Here is a 16931-nt window from a genome sequence, read left to right as displayed (position 1 = left end):
TCTTCCCTAAAAGCAGTACTTGGCATTTATCTTCATGGTGCCCCATTTGCCACCTTAAGCGCATTCATTCAGCCTGGGAGTCCTCCTGGACTTCATCAGCATTGTTGCATCATTTGGCTACTCAAAAAATAGTTGCATCAGTTTATGATGTCCACAGACTTTGACGTAGTGACCTCAGATTTCAATGCATGTATGCTTTGTAGCCACTTTCTGCATGGTTTGATTCTTGATTTGGCCTTCTTCCAGGCCAGAAGTGTATCTCCAAGAGCTGGGCATCCTCATCAGGCAGCTGTGTCCAAGAAACTGGAAGTTTTTCTCTGTTGCTGGATCAAAACTAGTCATGTTTCTACCACCGTGTGTCTGATCTTTCCCGTTCTGACACACCTCCCTGTTTGATGGCCAGCAAGTGCTTGGAGTGTTTAATTCAAGGGGAGGACTCCCAGCTGCCAGTCTTGAGAATTAATATTTGCACTTCACAGACTGGGACCAAAAACTGATTTTTGTGTGTGTCTCAGGCGATTCCCGTGTGTCACTCGAATGTTGTCAGACGGCCCAGGGCTGCCTGCATGACAGGGGTCCTCCGTGCAGCAGGGCTGTTCAGAGATGAAACAGTTTGCTTTGTTCATTTCGCTGCCTCCTCTTCTTGTCTAAGTACTTTTCTTCCTCCTGTGGGAGATGGTATTGTGCTCCTGAGAATGCATTTCTGACGTTTCAGTCTTGCTGGAAGGCGGGGGGATGTCTTGGCTAAGAGATTCTCCGGGTTCAGCAGATCAGCATCATCAGCAAACCGCAGCCTGATCTCCCTGCCCCGTGCCTCACACAGAAGGTCTCTGGCTGCTGTGGCTTCACCCAGCAGCCTGCAGGTAGGCTGAAAGGTGCTGTCTGCTGCCAGATCTCCCTCCCCAATGCTGGGCGGTATCTTGAACCACCGGCGTACTGCTCATGAGAGCTCAGCTCCTTAGAGGTTATAAAACCTGCCCTGGTGTCCAGGCTCTGTGGTCTTGGAACATGCAGCTTACCGTGCCACATTGAGTCAGTGCAGTTTTTAATTTATGGTGCATGCAATTGTCTGACCAGTCTCCTCTGTGATTAGCTTTGCTGTACAGTGGTATGGTGTTCATTCTTGACCTCCTGTGTTCTTTTAGCCTCCTGACTGCTTTTCTTACCGGCTTTCTGCAGGATGTCATTTCCTGCGGGTCAGGTTTAGCTAGAGCTTCCTGTTTTTGCAAACCTGTCTGGTTTTATTCCATCTTTCACATAAAAGGCCTGGCAACATGTGACTAATACTTCGCGGTTGTCACTGAAAGACCTTTAATGTGCTGTTCCCTCTCTCCTAATCAGCGGCAGAGATGTTATTTTTTCCCATAGGCCAAATTATTCACATTCACACCCCAGTGATGGAGCTTTCCTTGGCAGATTCTGTAACCTAACCTGGCTCTGGCACAGTTCTGGCCAGCTTGGTTGTGGCTGTGGGTTGACGTCCTTCTGGCCAAGGATGTTTCAGAGCGACAGGGTCAGGTCAGCGTCCCTGGACAAGTGTAGCGCTGAGACTTAGCCCTTAGTGCCCAGCATCATGTTTTTCTTGTCTTTCATGGCTGGGACCTTAGGGTGCTTCATAAGGTCAGTGTTGCTCTCTCTGCTGCTGCTTTTTTGCTCATCAGTCAAGGAGTGCCCAGCAGCGGAATGAAACTGCGCTGTACAACGTGAGTTGGTGTCTTACAGCTTTTTAGGAGTTGTCCAGCTATGGGCACTTTTGAAACACATTGGGCAAAAAGCTGTCTGGCCATGTTGGTACCTTTTTTCATCCCTAGTCTCACTAAGGTATAAACAATTGAAAATCCACATTTTCCATCTGTCATTTGAGCTGTCAGCAAAAACCTCAGCAGCCTGCCAGAATACCAACAGAATATGGATGCTTGAGTCCCGACCAGATCGTGCTGCTGCCAGGTGGGGCCACAGCAGTTAATGCTCTCCTGGAGACCGCGTACTCTGGCTTCTGCCATAAGTGCTGCAACAAGATGGAGAAGAGGGTGGAAATATCACCTTTACAGCCCACAAGGTCAGAGCTTCCCACTCCTGCTTCTTTCTATTGGAGTAACCTAAAAAATCTGAACTGCTGCCCATTTGGGTGGACGTGTTTGGATGATTAAAAATGAAACAGAAAGCACAGGCGTGTTCTATCAGTATTGCTGTTCTTTATTTGGAAAGGAGCAGGGTGATGTGCCTGTATCACATGCAGATGATGAAATACTTTCCAAACCATTAGTAAGTGAAGCTGTCAGCATCTTCCAGGTGGTAATTTTTCAGTTTTTGCATTTTTTAATTTTATGATACTGGGGAAATGCCAGGAGACTGGCAGAGCACTGGTGCTTAGAAGGGGCAAGAGAGATTATCCACTGAATTATAAAATTGTGAGCCTGGTACCGGTTTCTGGCAAAAATGGACATGCTGATACTGTAGGCAGCTGATAAAGAATTAAAGAGAATAACATAATTAACACCAGAAAATCCCATAAAACAAATTTAATTTAATTCTCTGAGATGTCAGATTTGTTTGATAAAGATAACTGCTCAGATGTAATAGAGTTTTATGGGGGCCTTTGTTTACTACTGTATAACATACCCATTACAAAGTCCGTGGTGTACAGAATCAGTGGAGCACATGTTAAGTGGTTCACAAATTTGCTAAATGACAGGTCTTGACAAGTAATTGTCAGTGAGAAATCATCACTGGCTGCTGCTTCTAGTGGTCTCCCCAGGATTTAGTTCAAGACCTGATGCTACTCAGTGCTTTCATAAACGTTTTAGAAATGAAGCTGAAATCACTGCTAATTAAATATACGGTGACCCATGGGCCGAAGCGTTTGGACAGGCGGGAGCAGGGCTGTCTGCCGAGGGAGGACCCAGGATGGATCAGCCGCACGTGGCTCTGCCTCCTGGGCACAGCTGCAGGCAGGGGCAGCGGCCAGGGGCCGGTGGCTCTAACGGTGCAGAGAGCAGGGGGGTGAGGGTCTTAGATGAAAGAAGCAGGGCAAAAAGTGGGCTGGCCCTGGAAAATGCCATGCAGCCCCAGAGTCTGCTGTTTAGGTGCGTTTTGAAAAACCAAATTGCTTGCAAGGAATAACTCCTGAAGTGGTTCAGGACTGGGAGAAAATACAGGATAACCGTGCTGCAGAATTCAATCCGTTCAATACAGCTGATCCAAAAAGAAGGTTTAGAGGTGATTTAACTGGAGTAGGCTGGTAATTTCATCAAAATCCTATTATTTGAGGAAAGCCTATATTTTCATGAAAGTTGAATAAGAGAAATAATTGAAATAAAATGAGTATTTCAGAAGCTTTGTATCTTAGAAAATCGTGATGTTCTATTTCAGAACTGACTTCAATGCATTTTCTTTTTGTATTTTTAATGATGTTTCACAGAAGACCACGCTACGGCTCATGAATTACAAGTGTTATAATAACCTACACAGCAACATTTACCCCAAATTTGTATTAATAAAAACACCTTAGACTCTAAGATGAAACATCTCCAGCTGGAGTTGGAACAAATGCAAAGGAAACATTCCTGAAATGTTTCCTCCACCCAGGACAGTTCTGCATTTCAGTTGTACTTCTGTTCACAGAGGGTGAGGTCCAGAGGGTGAGGCTGGTAGTGAGGAAGGTGCTGCACAGTAAGGAAAGGTGCCACAAGAACCAGCGGCTGAAGTTTGATTTCATGCTAGTTCAATATAGGAACTGGGGGGAAGCAGTGGCAGTTACTCAGTAGTTGGAACATTCAGGGGCAGGGCTTAAATTCATCTCCTGGTGTCTTTGAGTAGAGACCTGAAGCCTGCGGCATGCAACAGCCTGGATATAAAGCTTCTGATCTTGAAATTATGGGCAACCTAAATACGGCCATTACCTATCTTTTGGGTGGTTCACTTCTGGAAACATAAATGTTAGTGTAAATATTGACACAAGTGCTTCTGTTTATGCCGTAACCCTGCCCATAGAAAATCACTTGTCTCTTATTTGCCACCATTCATTATCCTGTATCTAGAGTAATAGCGGTCCTAGAATATTCAGCGCTTTTCAGAAGTGAATGCAGAAGTGTGCAAACCTGTCTTTTTTTTCTTTTTTTTTAACAAGGGGTGGGTAACCCTAGCCACTAAAGTTGAGACCAGAAGGGCAAAGGTTCTGGGCCTGGTGGCTGCCCCACCGAGTGCTGCTTGCGCTGGCCTGGCACAGCTCCGCCGGCTTCTCCAGCAGGCTGGGGCTGCTGGCACCGGCACCTCAGCAGGCAGCTTAAATGCCTGGGTGTGCTCGGCCACACAGACAGGTGGCTGCTTCTGTGTCGTGACGTCCACCAGTCTTGCCCTCTGTCAAGAGCCGTCTCTGTACTGGACCGTTTCTCTTTTTTTTTAGGTGAATGGTGTGAACGTGGTGAAGGTGGGGCACAAGCAGGTGGTCTCGCTCATCCGGCAAGGGGGGAATCACCTGGTGATGAAAGTTGTTTCCGTCAGCCGCAAGCCAGAATCAGAAGAAGTTGTTCGGAAAAAGGGTAGGTGCGGAGCTCGGTGGTGCTGTGAGCAGGGGTCTGGCATTGCCGGGGCGTGAGTGGGCTCACAGAAGCCGTGGCAATGCCGGGAGGAGCTGCGGCATGGAGCAGCCGTGCCAGGAGGACGCTGCAGCTGCGGCTCCTGGGAGCAGAGAGCGCTGCGTGCGGGAGCCCTGCTTGTCCTCACAGCACGGACACCCGGACACGTGTGGGGAGTGGTGCCGTGGAGGTGGTTGAGGGTGGAGAGGCTGACAGAGCTCTGCTGCTGAAGGGGAAGCCAGGCACAGCTGGCAGCTGCTGGCCAGGCCTCCTGCAGCCCCCGCCATTGCCGGGCTGCAGCACTTCGGCCACGCTGCTCCCGCTCCAGAGCTGGGTGCTCTTGGTGGAGCAGGACGCCGGCTCCTCCACGGAGCGGAGCCGCTGCTGGGCCCAGTCCGGGCACTGACCTGCAGCGCCAGCGGCAGCCTGCCCCTGGAGCCGGGGCTCCCCCAGCCTCAAGGGGTGTCGTGGCACAGAACTCCCCCTGCCCTGCATGGGGTGGGAAGCAGCCCCCGAGGGGGTGGGGGCTGCCCCTGCAAAGCACAGGGCTGTCGTGGAGGACTGTCCTGGTGGGGATGCAGGGGGTGCCAGGGTGGAGGACGGCCTCCAAGTTGTGCAGGGGGTGACAGGATGGAGCTTGTCCTCCCTGGAGGGGATGTCATGGATGGGAGCTGTCCGCGAGCTAGGGGCTCCTGGGGGCACAGCCAGGCCTGGGGCTGCCCGGCCGCTCTGGGGAGCGCAGGTGGCCATGGAGCCCGCTGCTTTGGGCCTTCACCCCATCGTCCCCAGGCACTGAGGGCAGAGGCGAGACCCTCTACCAGAGGGGGGGCAAGGGGGCATGCTGATGTGTTCATGGGGCAGGGCTGCCCTCAGGTTAGGGGCAGCCAACAGTGGAGGGCAGGGGCACACCTGGAGGGTGCAGCCAGCTGTGCATGGCAGGGCACATCGTGGCACAGAGCTGCGGAGGGCAGGGGCGTGCTGGGAGCAGCCGGCACAGGGCAGGCTCTCCCTGCCCGGCCCTGCTCTCACCTGCATGGGGCCATGTGTGGGGAGGCGCCTGCAGGGCCATGGTGGTTTTGGGGAGCGGGGACAGCAGAGGGGCGCTCCCAGCCCAGCACGCCAAGCGTGGGGGAGGGAGGCAGCTCTGCACGCTGACACCAAGCGCTGTAATTACATTGTCACTGCACAAAAGCATGAGCTGTGGGAAAGGCTGAGGCTTGGGAACCAGTGCCGGGACCACCACCGGTGCCACTCGCTGCTTTCAAGCTCCCAGCTCTGTAGCTGGTGAGCAGCCACCGGTCACTGATGGTGCCTCAAGCCCAGCCCACGGAGCTGCATGGCTGCTGCCCCAGCACGGGGCCCAGGGACTGGGGCCGAGCCCCCACTGCTGCCACCCAGCAGGGCTCGGCTGTGGTGCCGCGGTTGGGGTCCACCCCGTCCCTCCTGGCTGGGGACATTTTTTCCTGCGGGTGATGGAGGCCTGTGTGGGACTGGCGTTTTCTGTCTGAATCCGCCCCTGTTGGGGTCTCTGATGCAGGCAGCGCCAGCACCAGCCTGAAGCTCTGGTTGCCATGGCAATGCTTGAGCGTTGAAGCCAGCATTGTCACAGCGCGAGCGCGAGGAGGAGGCACCGAAGTGAAGAGGAAGAGCCTTCAACTCATCCCTGTGCCGGTGGGCTCGTGGCATGGAGCGCCTCCGGGGCGGACCCGCGGGCCGGCCTGGCTAGGGACCCCCGGGCAGCCCCGCGCCCCAGCACAGCGCCCACCAGCCATGTGCCGCTGCCCGGCACGGAGCCGGCCGCCTCCAGAGCTTCACTAGGGCAGCAGGAGCCTCACCCGTCCTGGATACGGCCCCAGCCGGCAGAGACGAGGGTGGGTGGGCTGCGTTTCGCTGGGGGACGCGCCGCGCCGAGGCGGGGATGAGAGACTGAGAATCAGGCCTCCTGGACTTGCTTCTCCCTCCTACCCCTCCACCCATGGCGTGTGTGGAGGGGAAGCAGCCATCAAAGCTGTGCGCTGAGTCCCGCAGGCAGGCAGCCAGCTGCCTGAGACAGATTTAATTCGCGAGAGGCTTTCATAGCCATAGCATCTCCGGTAGCGGCAGGGGGGCAGGAGCAGCCCGGGGACATGACTTGGACTCTCTTCCGCTGAGGGCTGTGGGAGCCTGGGCAGCGTGCACGTGCCTGCGGCAGCCTCCAGCCCCTCCGCGCCGGGGCCTGCCCCAAACCCTGGGGACCGTGCGACCGAGACGATGAAGAAGTTTGCCTCCACGCGCAGCCTCAATAAGATTCTGCAGCAGTGCGACTCCTCATCCCGCGAGTACGAGGAGATCCAGGCTGTGGAGAAGAAGTGGCACCTGCATCTGGCCACTCCTCGTAAGTTCCTGGACAAGAAATGCAAAATGCCGTCTCTCTTCCTTTCAGCTCCGCCGCCTCCCAAGAGAGCGCCCAGCACCACCCTGACGCTGCGGTCCAAGTCCATGACAGCCGAGCTGGAGGAGCTGGGTAAGCGGCGGCGCGGGGCTCGCGCCTGCATGCGGAGGAGCATGACGAGCATGCGGGGGCTGGGGCGAGAGCAGGCAGCACGCACAGCATCCATTTTCCTGAGGGGTGCATGAACGTGAGCTCGCGGCAACGCGCTCCTCCCGTACCGACGTCCCTGCTGTGCTGTGCAGGGTGCGGGGGGCCAAGTGCCCGCAGGACCCCCACAGAGCCGGACCAGCTTCTCGGTGCCACCTCAGACGGCGGACAGACCGGGACAGGGCTCTGGGAGCCTCTGTGTGCGTGCAGAGGCTCACCTCCCCCATGCCCCGTCCTTGGGGCACCCTGCCTCATGTGCGCCGAGCAGCCTATTGTTTTTATTTTCCTCTACCTTTAGGCAGCTAGCACATGCTGCAAGATTAGCTGGCGTCCCCCTGGGCTGCCCTCCTCCCTTACACACACACATGCACATGCACACACGCTCACACGATCTGCTGTCACTACAGAGCCTACCCACGTTTCCAGATGCTTTGGCATCCCAGCTTGCAGCTCCATGTTCCTGTGTTCTCTCAGAGCCGCTCCACCCGCCCCCTCCGTCCTCACATCCAGGTACCCTGTGATGAAGCCCCGTGCTCTTCCCTTGTTTCGACATCCCTGCTGAGCCCACTCCTTTGCAGGGTCCTGGCCTCCCCGCATAGCCCAGGGCTGCCCAGGGCTGCAGGGCTGTCGGCGTTCAAGCCCCCACAAAGCGCAGTCTCTTGGCTGCACATGGGCTTGTGAGCCCGTCTCGCAGCGCCCCGTCCCCATGTGTGGCAGAGGCCACAGGGCCCTGGGCAGGGGGCTCGGTGGAGGTTTGGTGCCGGCTCTGAACAGGCAGGCTGGCAGAAGGGCTGCGTCGCGGTCATCCCACGTCCTGCCTGGCACTAAGAGGTGCAGGGGCAGCCTCCACCCTCATTTTGCAGAGCTCAGAGCGCAGTTGTGCTACACACGTGTGGCACCGCTGAGAGCGGCTGTGCAGGGCAGACGTGGAGCGAGCCGAGCGTTCTGCAAGCCCACGGTGAGAGCCCCGGCAGAGCTACGGAGCGAGCCTTCCACAGCATTGCTGGCTGCCCTGGCTCCTGCTTCTGCTGTCCGTGCTGAGCTCTTTGCCATGAGATTACGTGGAGGTGTGCACAGCTGTGCTCGCTGGCCATGGCACAGAGGCTGCGCGTGGCAGGCTGCTCTCCTGCCGGGAGGAGATCTGCTGAGAGACAGAAACCTGGGCACAGACCCAACGCCTCCCTTCATCAGCGCGTTGGAGGAAGGTCCGGGACCTTCCTCGCCCTGCTCTGCTCCCTGTGCTACACGCATGACCGGGCTTTATAGCCTGCAGGGTTCTGAAGAACGGGGCCTTGAGGGTTAGGGTTCACCCTCAAACATAGGCTTGAAGAGAAATCCTAGTATCCAAGGGGTTGCATCAACTGCTTGATGGCCATTGTGATTTTATGCTAAGCTCCCAGCCTTGCTTTTCACTCTAACCTGTTCCTTGCTTCCCCAGACTCTTTATTACTAAAGTCAAAGGCTCTGTGTTTAGTAGTAGCCATTAGGAAAAGATTTAGAACAGCCCATTTATTCTACTTTTTGTTCTTCCCTTTGCACAGATACTGCACAGGCCCTGGGGTTCATATTTTTACTCCCAGTTGCTGGTCCTGAAGACAGTTTCTAGCTGGTGTGATAGGTATTTTCTTGCACAGGCATCCTGTTGCCCCTGGGAGAACGTGTTCCCCAGCTGCACTGGCCCAGCTTTGGTGACCACCAGCCCAGGACAAAGCCAGGCTTTTTGCAGGCGCCTTGGCAGGGGGACAGACACACAAACCACGGCGCTTTGTCTTACACCTGCACACTCACGCCTGCCTGTGGGGTGTGGGACATCATGGGACAACCTGCACACGCGTGAGGGCACGGGGCACAACTTGCATGTGTTTTGATGAGCACCGCTGCCAGGTGTGAGGGGAAGGGAGGCAAGCTCATGGAAAGGGAAGTCACAGAAAGCAAAGAAATATCTCTGCCAGAGAACATATTAAAGGTGAGACCTCTGGGTCTCCCTGAGGAGTGTGCATCTAGATGCTGCCTCTTCAGCCTGGAGAGGGACTGGGAGTGACAACTGCCTCATTCTCCCACGAGAGGAATCTGTGGACAATGCTTGGTCTTGGCCACGACGTCTTCCAGGAGGCTTTAGCAGTTAGTCCCTACTTCATGCCTTGTGGGTCAGGGAGCACGTTGCAGCCAGTCCCGCCATGCCTCTCCAAGGAGCATGGCATGGGGAAGATGGGGTTGTTTCTCCTCCCTCACTTTGTCTTCTGGTGGTTGATCCTCTCCTGCTTTTACTGCAAAGGGCACGTTTCCATGCAGGTCAGCATCCCCACACCTCGGCGGTGTGCAGGCTCAGAGCCTGGTCTCCTTTCCTGAGGGGAAGATGGTGTTAGTGAGTGGGATGTTTCCACCTGCAGATTCTTAAGGGGAGATTTGTTGGATGGGCCCTGCCTCTTCTTCCTTGAAGCCTGTCCCTGTCCGGCAGCTTGCCATACATGCCATGTGCCCACAGTGATGCCTTAACATTTCCTGTGCTGCACATTGTGCCAATCCCCTTAGAAAAGCAGATTTCCAGCAGGCTGCTAACAAAGAAAGCACTGCTGTCCTGCAGTCCTTGCCTTTGGTGGATGCAGTTAAAACATCTGGAGGAAACTGTCCTCGGGAGGCTTGTAGGCTGTGGCCTCTTTGCAGTGAGCAGGGAGGGATTAATGACTTTTACACCAGTTTCTCCCTGGCACCGGAGGGCAGTGCCAGGGGTGCATGTGGTGCTGCACCTCTCGCCTGCCCGCAGCCATGCACGGCCTGAGCCGTACCACCGAGAGCCCCGCTGCGAGCGGCCTCAGACACCCCCGGGACCATCAGGGCCGGATCCTGTCAGCATGCCGGGAGGCAAGAGTGTGGGGATGAGACACAGAAGGCAGAGAGCGAGGCTGGAGCTGGGGATGGAAGCAGGAACTGTGCATGCCATTCATGTGTTGTGTTTTGTTTCTTGATTCCAAGCCTCCATGCGGAGAAGAAAAGGGGGTGAGTGAAACTGCACATCCTGGGGCTCATCCCTTCCCTGTCAGTGCCCAGCAGGCGCCCCCAGTCCTTGCCACAGGGACAGTCACGGGAAAGCATAATCTGAAGGCAGGCAGAGCTCTGGGCACGGACAGCAATTCCCGTTTGTCAGCCAGGCCCCATGAATGTCCAGCTCTGGCTTCCTCGGGGTGTTATGCTTGCTTTGGGTGCACTCCACAGTGGAAATACCCTGTTCAGGAACGTCCCCACACCTGCGGTCCTCCAGCGCAGCCTCCTTCAGCCCCTGGGCCAGGACGCTGCGGTTCAGTCAGGGGAAGTCGCAGCCGTGCTGTGCAGGGGCTGCCCCTGCTGCGCTCCCTGCGAGCTGTCCTGCTGCTGCTCCCAGCGCTCCGGCACCCAGGAAGCACCTGGGGACCTGCTCTGCGGGCAGGGTGTGATGGCAGCTCGGAGGGCATCCCCCCATTAGCTGGAGAGGAGCTAGGGGGGTAGAGGAGGTCTGGGGAGAGGGCTACCCGCCGTGAAGGCCACGTTCTCAGTGCCCAAGCTGGCTGGGGTGAGGCTGCTTGCAGCACGGGTGCGTGGACGAAAGCTGCACCGCGCGGTGTCCATGGGGACATGGCACAAGGGACGGCACAAAGAGAGCCGGGCAGGAAGGCTCACCCCATGGCAGCCCACTGCTCCGCGTGTCTCCAGCACGGGGCTGTGGGCAGCCTGCAGGCCTGACCCCAGGTCTTTGCCTTTCGGCAGCCAAACTCTGTCCGGATAACTTGAACCTACAGAAAGGTGGGAGATCTACTCTTCTACCCTAACAGAGAGAGCGGAGAAGCTGAATGGGGCTGGCAAGGGGGAGGTCTCCCAGGGACCTCCCCTGACCTCTCTACTGAGCAGATCTGCCGACACTCAGAGCGGGGGGCACTGCAGAAGTGCCATGCCTTGGTGATCGGCAGGAGGTCACCAGGGCTGTGCTGGCATGGAAGCTGGCTGTCCCTGTTCCCGAAGGGTCCCCATGCCTCAGGGCAGGTACAGCACTGCCACATCTCCCACCCCAGCAGCCTGGAGCCACACGAGGATGCACTCTGGTGCTTTTAAAAGACAAAAAGCAGAATAAAACCAACCACTGAGGTAGATGGAGAGGGCTGCTGATGTTCCTGTCACAGCACTGAGATCCCCCGGAGCTGCCCAGAGCAGCTTTCAGAAACACCCATGGGCACGTTTCCAGCATGTGGCCTTTGAAAATCAGCCTGTGGCCCATCCTGCCTTCAGGCTTTGCTGTTGGAGGTCCACACGGTGGTCGCTTCGCAGCGTGTGGCAGCACGGGGAGAGCAGGCTCCCACCGCACCGCTGGGAGGTGGCGGCTCAGGCCGAGCCACCTGAGCCCCGTGCGGTGACTGCCCCGCGAGAGCTGCACGGCTCTGAGGGAGGAACTGCGAGATCCCCCAGAGACAGGGATGGGATGCATGGCTGCACCGGGGGGCTGCTACAAAGGCCTGGAGCTTTTGTGCTGAGGAAATCCAGGAGCTGGCCTGAGCGGCTTCCCTGGAGCTCCTTAGACTCAGGGCCATGGGTGCCTGCCACCAAGGCTGTTGGTGTCAGAGAGTATGTGAGTCCCCTTGGCAAAGACCACTTGCCTCCTGTGTTTGCAGAAGGCTCACTCCTCCAGCAACTGGACTCATTTTTAGTTTAATAACTCGAGAATGCTGCCATACAAAGACAGGTGGGCAGCTGCCATGACCACAGGGTGCGGAGATGCTGAGGGTGGCCTGTGAGTCACACCAGCCCCAGGCAGGGGTCTGCAGGATTACGGGCCTGATGGTCAGAGCTCTGCAGGTCACTTGGGTCACTAGGATCAGCAGCTCCCACACCACACTGGTGGCATTTTGCTGTCCCAACTGGACCTTCAGGCTGTGAGGAGCCCAGAAGGTTGCAAGCCTTTCCCTGACCTCAGGCAGAGCTCTCCAGCCTTACGGGACAAGTGCTGCAGGTGGTTCTCCCCTCTCCCTGTGCAGTTTACTGGAACTGTGGGTTAGCTGTGCCATGGGGGTAGAGTCATCCAGCTTTGTGATGCCCAGATGGACCCATAAGCCTCGGCACAGCACCATACCGATGTGGCGGCCACACTTCAGAGCCAGACGTCCTCAAAAGGTAGAGCTGGCACAGTTGGTGACATGGAGCTGACAGAGTGAACCCTGCCAGGCCCCAGCAGTCAGCAGCCCAGCAGGCTTCCTTAGCTCAGCTCTGCTGGACCCCGTCTGGCTGCACGTGGAGGAAGCTCCAAAAGGGTCAGTGGTGATGGTGGCCAGCGTCTGCCTGCTGCCCTTTACAAAGTCCTTTGTTTCAGGATGTCTTAGTACCCTTGGCAGGTAGTCCCGGGGACAGCCAGAGCCTGGTGCTATGTCTGAGGGGGTAATCGGTCCCTCCTGGCACGAGTGGTGTGAGAAGTGCAGAAGGACGCAGCTCTGCAGGTTTGCAGCGATGGGGCAGACCTGAGGTTAGGCAGGAGCTGGGTCAGGATCTGGTCTCGTGAGGGTAACCAGGGTCAGACGTAGCCAACATCTCCAGGCAGGCGCATGGTGATGAGGCAGGGCACAGCCCAAGTCTGGAAGTCTGTCTGTGGGTCAGGATCCAGGCCAGGCTCCAGGGCTGGCCATGGCATGGCAGTGGCAGCACTGCAGGCAGGTGCTGCCGTACCACTCGGGTGGTCCTGAGCTTAACCGGAGCTCCTGGACCCAGGAGCATGGGCTGTGCATGGGGCCAGGTTACTTGCATCAGCTGCATTAATTAGTCCACCCAGGGAGGAAACACCCCAGTTTGTCTCCATCTAACAATGGGATGGAACTGGTTGAGCTGGAGCCAGGCTGACTGCCTTGGGGTCCCAAGGAGCGCCGCGCTCTGCTGCGGTCTTCTGCCTAGCCTCTGTTCCCTGGGACACCTGGGTTTCCCCTTGTCTGGAGTAGCACAGCTGCTTGCCCCACCCCACCCCGTAACCTAATCTGGGGGATTTTATCTCATTCTGGTTATCAAAAACTTCACCATCACTGATTCTGAATATCAAGAGTTTGCTGGGCAAAAATGTGCTCCTTTAATCAAAGGATGCAGGCACAGCTCTGCGCAGCTGGGAGCAGACCCCAGAGCCGAACGTGGGCAAGTCGGACCCAGGCGTTGGGTGGGGAGCGCGGAGCCACTGGCTGCAGTCCCCCGTGGAGCGAGGCCAGGGCTTGGCTGTGCAGAGGGAGGGGGGTGCTGCTCCAGAGCCACCAAGGTCTTCATCTGCAGGGCTCTGGGGAGGAGGGGGACAAGCAGACATGTCCTCAGACTGTTTTCAACAGGCCCACGAACCATGTTCCCTAAGTGGAAGCTCGCGCTCTGCTTAGCTGCGCTGCAGAGGACGAGCTTGTCAGAGGGGAGCTGCCCTGGTGCAATGGCCCTTGCTAACTGGTTTGCTTCTATGTTTGGATTTTCAGAGAAACTGGATGAGATTTTGGCAGCAGCCGAGCCCTCGCTGAGAGCAGACATTGTTGAAGCAGATTCTAGGGCAGCCACTGTGAAGCAGCGACCAACAAGCCGGCGCATCACGCCAGCAGAAATCAGTGTGAGAGAGGAGGGCTTGCGGTGGGCAAGGGAAGGGCAGGACGCGCTGGGTCACCTGCTGGATGCCCACAGCGAAGGACCTGTGCTGGGGAGGGGGCTTCCCAAGGGGGAGAGGGTGGGGGGAGACAGAGCTGCAGAGAGCAGGAGCCTGGCTGGGGGTGGAGGAGCTGACCCCGGCATTTTGTGCACAAATACAGGGTTGGCAGCGGGAGGGACATCAGAACAGGTCAGGAGCGTGGAGAGCTGCGTCGGAGAGCTTAGGCTGGCTGCAGTTTTCTGGATATGAAGCTGGAAATTAGGAGGAATCAAAGAAGAGAAAAAGGCAGTCTCTGAGGGGAAACATGGATGGAGTAGGAGTGGGGATGCGAGCTCCAGGCTATCTGGATTGTGAACGCGTGCTGCAGGCGGTGGGAGGCAGCTTCTGGAGCAGGAGATAAAATGGGACGGGCTGGATCTGAGCAGAGACTGGCCTGCCTGAAGCCTTCCCACAGAGGAAGGCTGCTGCTCCAGAGCAGCGTCACCAGGGAGGTGCTGCATGTCCCCGGGAGCTGTGTGCCACCAGGGTCTGGCAGCAGGAGCAGGGAGGGTTAACCCCCAGGGCAGCCGCACAGGGTCCCGGGCACTCTGCCTTGGGAAGCGCTGAAGGGGGAGAGCTGGAGGCAGAGGCAAGGCAGGGGGCAGAGCCTGTTCTGAGGAAGCAGCCCCTCCTAAAGCTGTCTCGGGACCTGCCTGCGGGTGTGGAGCTGCAGGGACAGGGTCTGGCATGCAGGCAGATCCGGGGTTGGGAACTGCAGCTGGGAGCATCAGGTGGGCTGAGGTGAAGTATTGTTTCCTTTCAGCTGATTCTCGCTGATGTCCAGAATGGAAATTTCTTTTTTTTTCTCTCTTCTACAGTCACTCTTTGAACGCCAGGGTATGGCAGCACATTCGGGGGTCCTTGCGGGAGCTGAGAAGCCCCACGTTTCACTACGCAAAGGAATTCCGCGGACAAAATCTGTAGGTAAGGCAAACTGGGGGGAAATCTGTTCCTAAAGAGGAAAGGTCATTCCCAGGGAGCATTCATGCCTACACGAGAAGCAGCAGGAAGGACTCAACCCTCTCCTGTCTCGTATCTAAAGATCTTTTAAGAGGGGATGCTTGATGTGATTTGTAGTTTGAAGGCTCCATGTGTCATGAGAACCAGCTCTAGCACTGACACCAGCCCTGCTCTGAGCAGAAGGCTGGGCTAGAGACCTCCAGAGGTCCCTTTTTTGCTGATTCTCTTTATAGAACTGCAAGGGATAAGATGTTTCTCCCATTCTCCGTGCTTGCAAGTGAAGACTGGTGGGTGATTTTCTGTCTGCCCATGTTGTGGTCGGGCTGGGAGTGCTGTGTGCTGAACATGGGGGGTTCAGCATTAGGCCGTGAGCTGTAACGGGCCCAGATGACAGAGCAGGGAGCAAATGCATCTTTTCTAAGGATAAACACGACAGGGTCTGTAACAAGCGGTCATCTACGGACTATGTCGGGACATTTAGACCCTGTCCCCTGTCCCAAAAGGTTTATGGTGCAACTGAAACCAAAAATATGCTGGAGGAAGGTGATTGGAGGAGGGCAGGATGGACAAGGGGTGGTGGCACAATGGCAGTACGGTGGTCTCATTTTCTTGATGTTGTGTGTCGGTGGGTTTCATCCGGGTGATAACACAAACCCATAGTGTTAGCAAGGTGTGAGGGCTGTGTAGGTGGGAGATGGAGAGAGTGCGGTATCACTTGGAGCTATGGGGCAAGGGGAAGGTGGTGTGCTAAGTGTTAATTTAAGTAACCCTTTTGATAGCTGTGGTGATGCCAAAACAGATTGCATGTTTAACACACACATAAATGAATAGAAAGTGAATTCTGTTTAGATACACAGCTGAGAGCAGCATAACCCCAACAAGAATGTACAAATATTTGAAAAAGGCTAGGATTCATATTCAAAATGTACTTTTATATGTACAAGGGCACAGAATTGCTGTACATATGTGCCTCACATTTGTGTTTGTATGAGAGCAGCTGCTACCTGTAGTCCCACGTGAGACTGGTCTGAGAGTAGTAGAAAGCTACAGATAATTAAATGTGTGTATGATAAATCTGAAAAACAAACTAAAGAGATAATCTTTTTTTTTAAAAAAAGAGTGGGTGTTTAATGGACTGCCCTGGTGTGTACTTACATACCATGTTGATAAAGCTGCTGTCGCACCATGGAACATACAGGCGTAAAGCCCCTGTAACTGAAGAGCTGAAACAAAGCCTGAGCTTGAGCAAATGATAAGATGCAGTGTTGGAAGAAAATGCAGGCATTAATTAGTTGTTTATATGTTGCAAAAATGCTGATGGACATGGGAAAAGGGAGAAGATCTGACTGCCTTGGTGCCTTGGGTCACCACAGCAGTGACCCACGTACCTGCATCTGGCTAGAGCAGATATAACAAGTTAATCTTCACATGGAGGTGAAAACTACCAGTAGCACATGCAGGGTAGGAGTCGTCTCATCTCGCCTGGCATGTTAACAATGCAGAAATCTCTACTGTCTGCTACTTGGCAGACCAGCATTGCAGTGGCCACTGGTGTCTAAACTGCATGTCTGTTTTGCAAACTCTGTCCTAGAAGTTTATTTTATTTGTGAGAATGTTTGTGAAAATGCTTTTAGGCAGAACTTGTTCAAGGTTCAATCAAGCCACAACAGCTGGAAATCATTTTAAAAGGGAACTGTTGTGTGAAATAGCATCTCAGCTCAATAACAGATCATAAACTGGAAAAGTATTCATTAAATACAAGATACTTGCCTGTAAGGAGCTCCTTTTTACTTGTGAAAGCAGAGTCAACGGTTCAAGAAATCCATCTAAACCTACCCCTGATGCTTGTAGAGCAGGTGTACTGTCAAGGATATCTGTATGCAGAGAGCTGTGGGAAGAATTACAGAATCATAGGATCATAGAACGGTTTGGGTGGGAAAGGACCTTAAAGCCCATCTCATTCCAACCCCTGCCACGGGCAGGGACACCTCCCACCAGCCCAGGCTGTCCCCAGCCCCATCCAGCCTGGTCATGGGCACTGCCAGGGACGGGGCACTCACAGCTCCTCAGGGCAGCCTGGTCCAGGGCCTCACCGCCCTCACAGAGTCATGGAATATCCCAAGTTGGAAGGGACCCGCAAGGATCATCGAGTCCAACT

At 55.4% G+C, this 16931-nt stretch overlaps 1 protein-coding gene across 1 annotated transcript in view; it reads left to right on the top strand.

Moving 5' to 3' along the window:
* Nucleotides 1-16931, top strand: part of SHANK3 (SH3 and multiple ankyrin repeat domains 3) — a 352775-nt gene that overhangs the window by 299656 nt on the left and 36188 nt on the right. The window contains exons 20-24 of the mRNA XM_035335012.1: nt 4406-4541; nt 7000-7080; nt 10129-10152; nt 13611-13738; nt 14632-14737. Coding sequence (XP_035190903.1) covers nt 4406-4541; nt 7000-7080; nt 10129-10152; nt 13611-13738; nt 14632-14737 — 475 coding nt within the window. The remainder of the gene's footprint in view (nt 1-4405; nt 4542-6999; nt 7081-10128; nt 10153-13610; nt 13739-14631; nt 14738-16931) is intronic.

This window comes from Oxyura jamaicensis, chromosome 1 (genome assembly GCF_011077185.1).
Source record: "Oxyura jamaicensis isolate SHBP4307 breed ruddy duck chromosome 1, BPBGC_Ojam_1.0, whole genome shotgun sequence".
In the NCBI taxonomy this organism is placed as follows: Eukaryota; Metazoa; Chordata; class Aves; order Anseriformes; family Anatidae; genus Oxyura; species Oxyura jamaicensis.
Note: the sequence above shows the minus strand (reverse complement) of the source record. Positions and strands in the feature narration are given on the sequence as shown.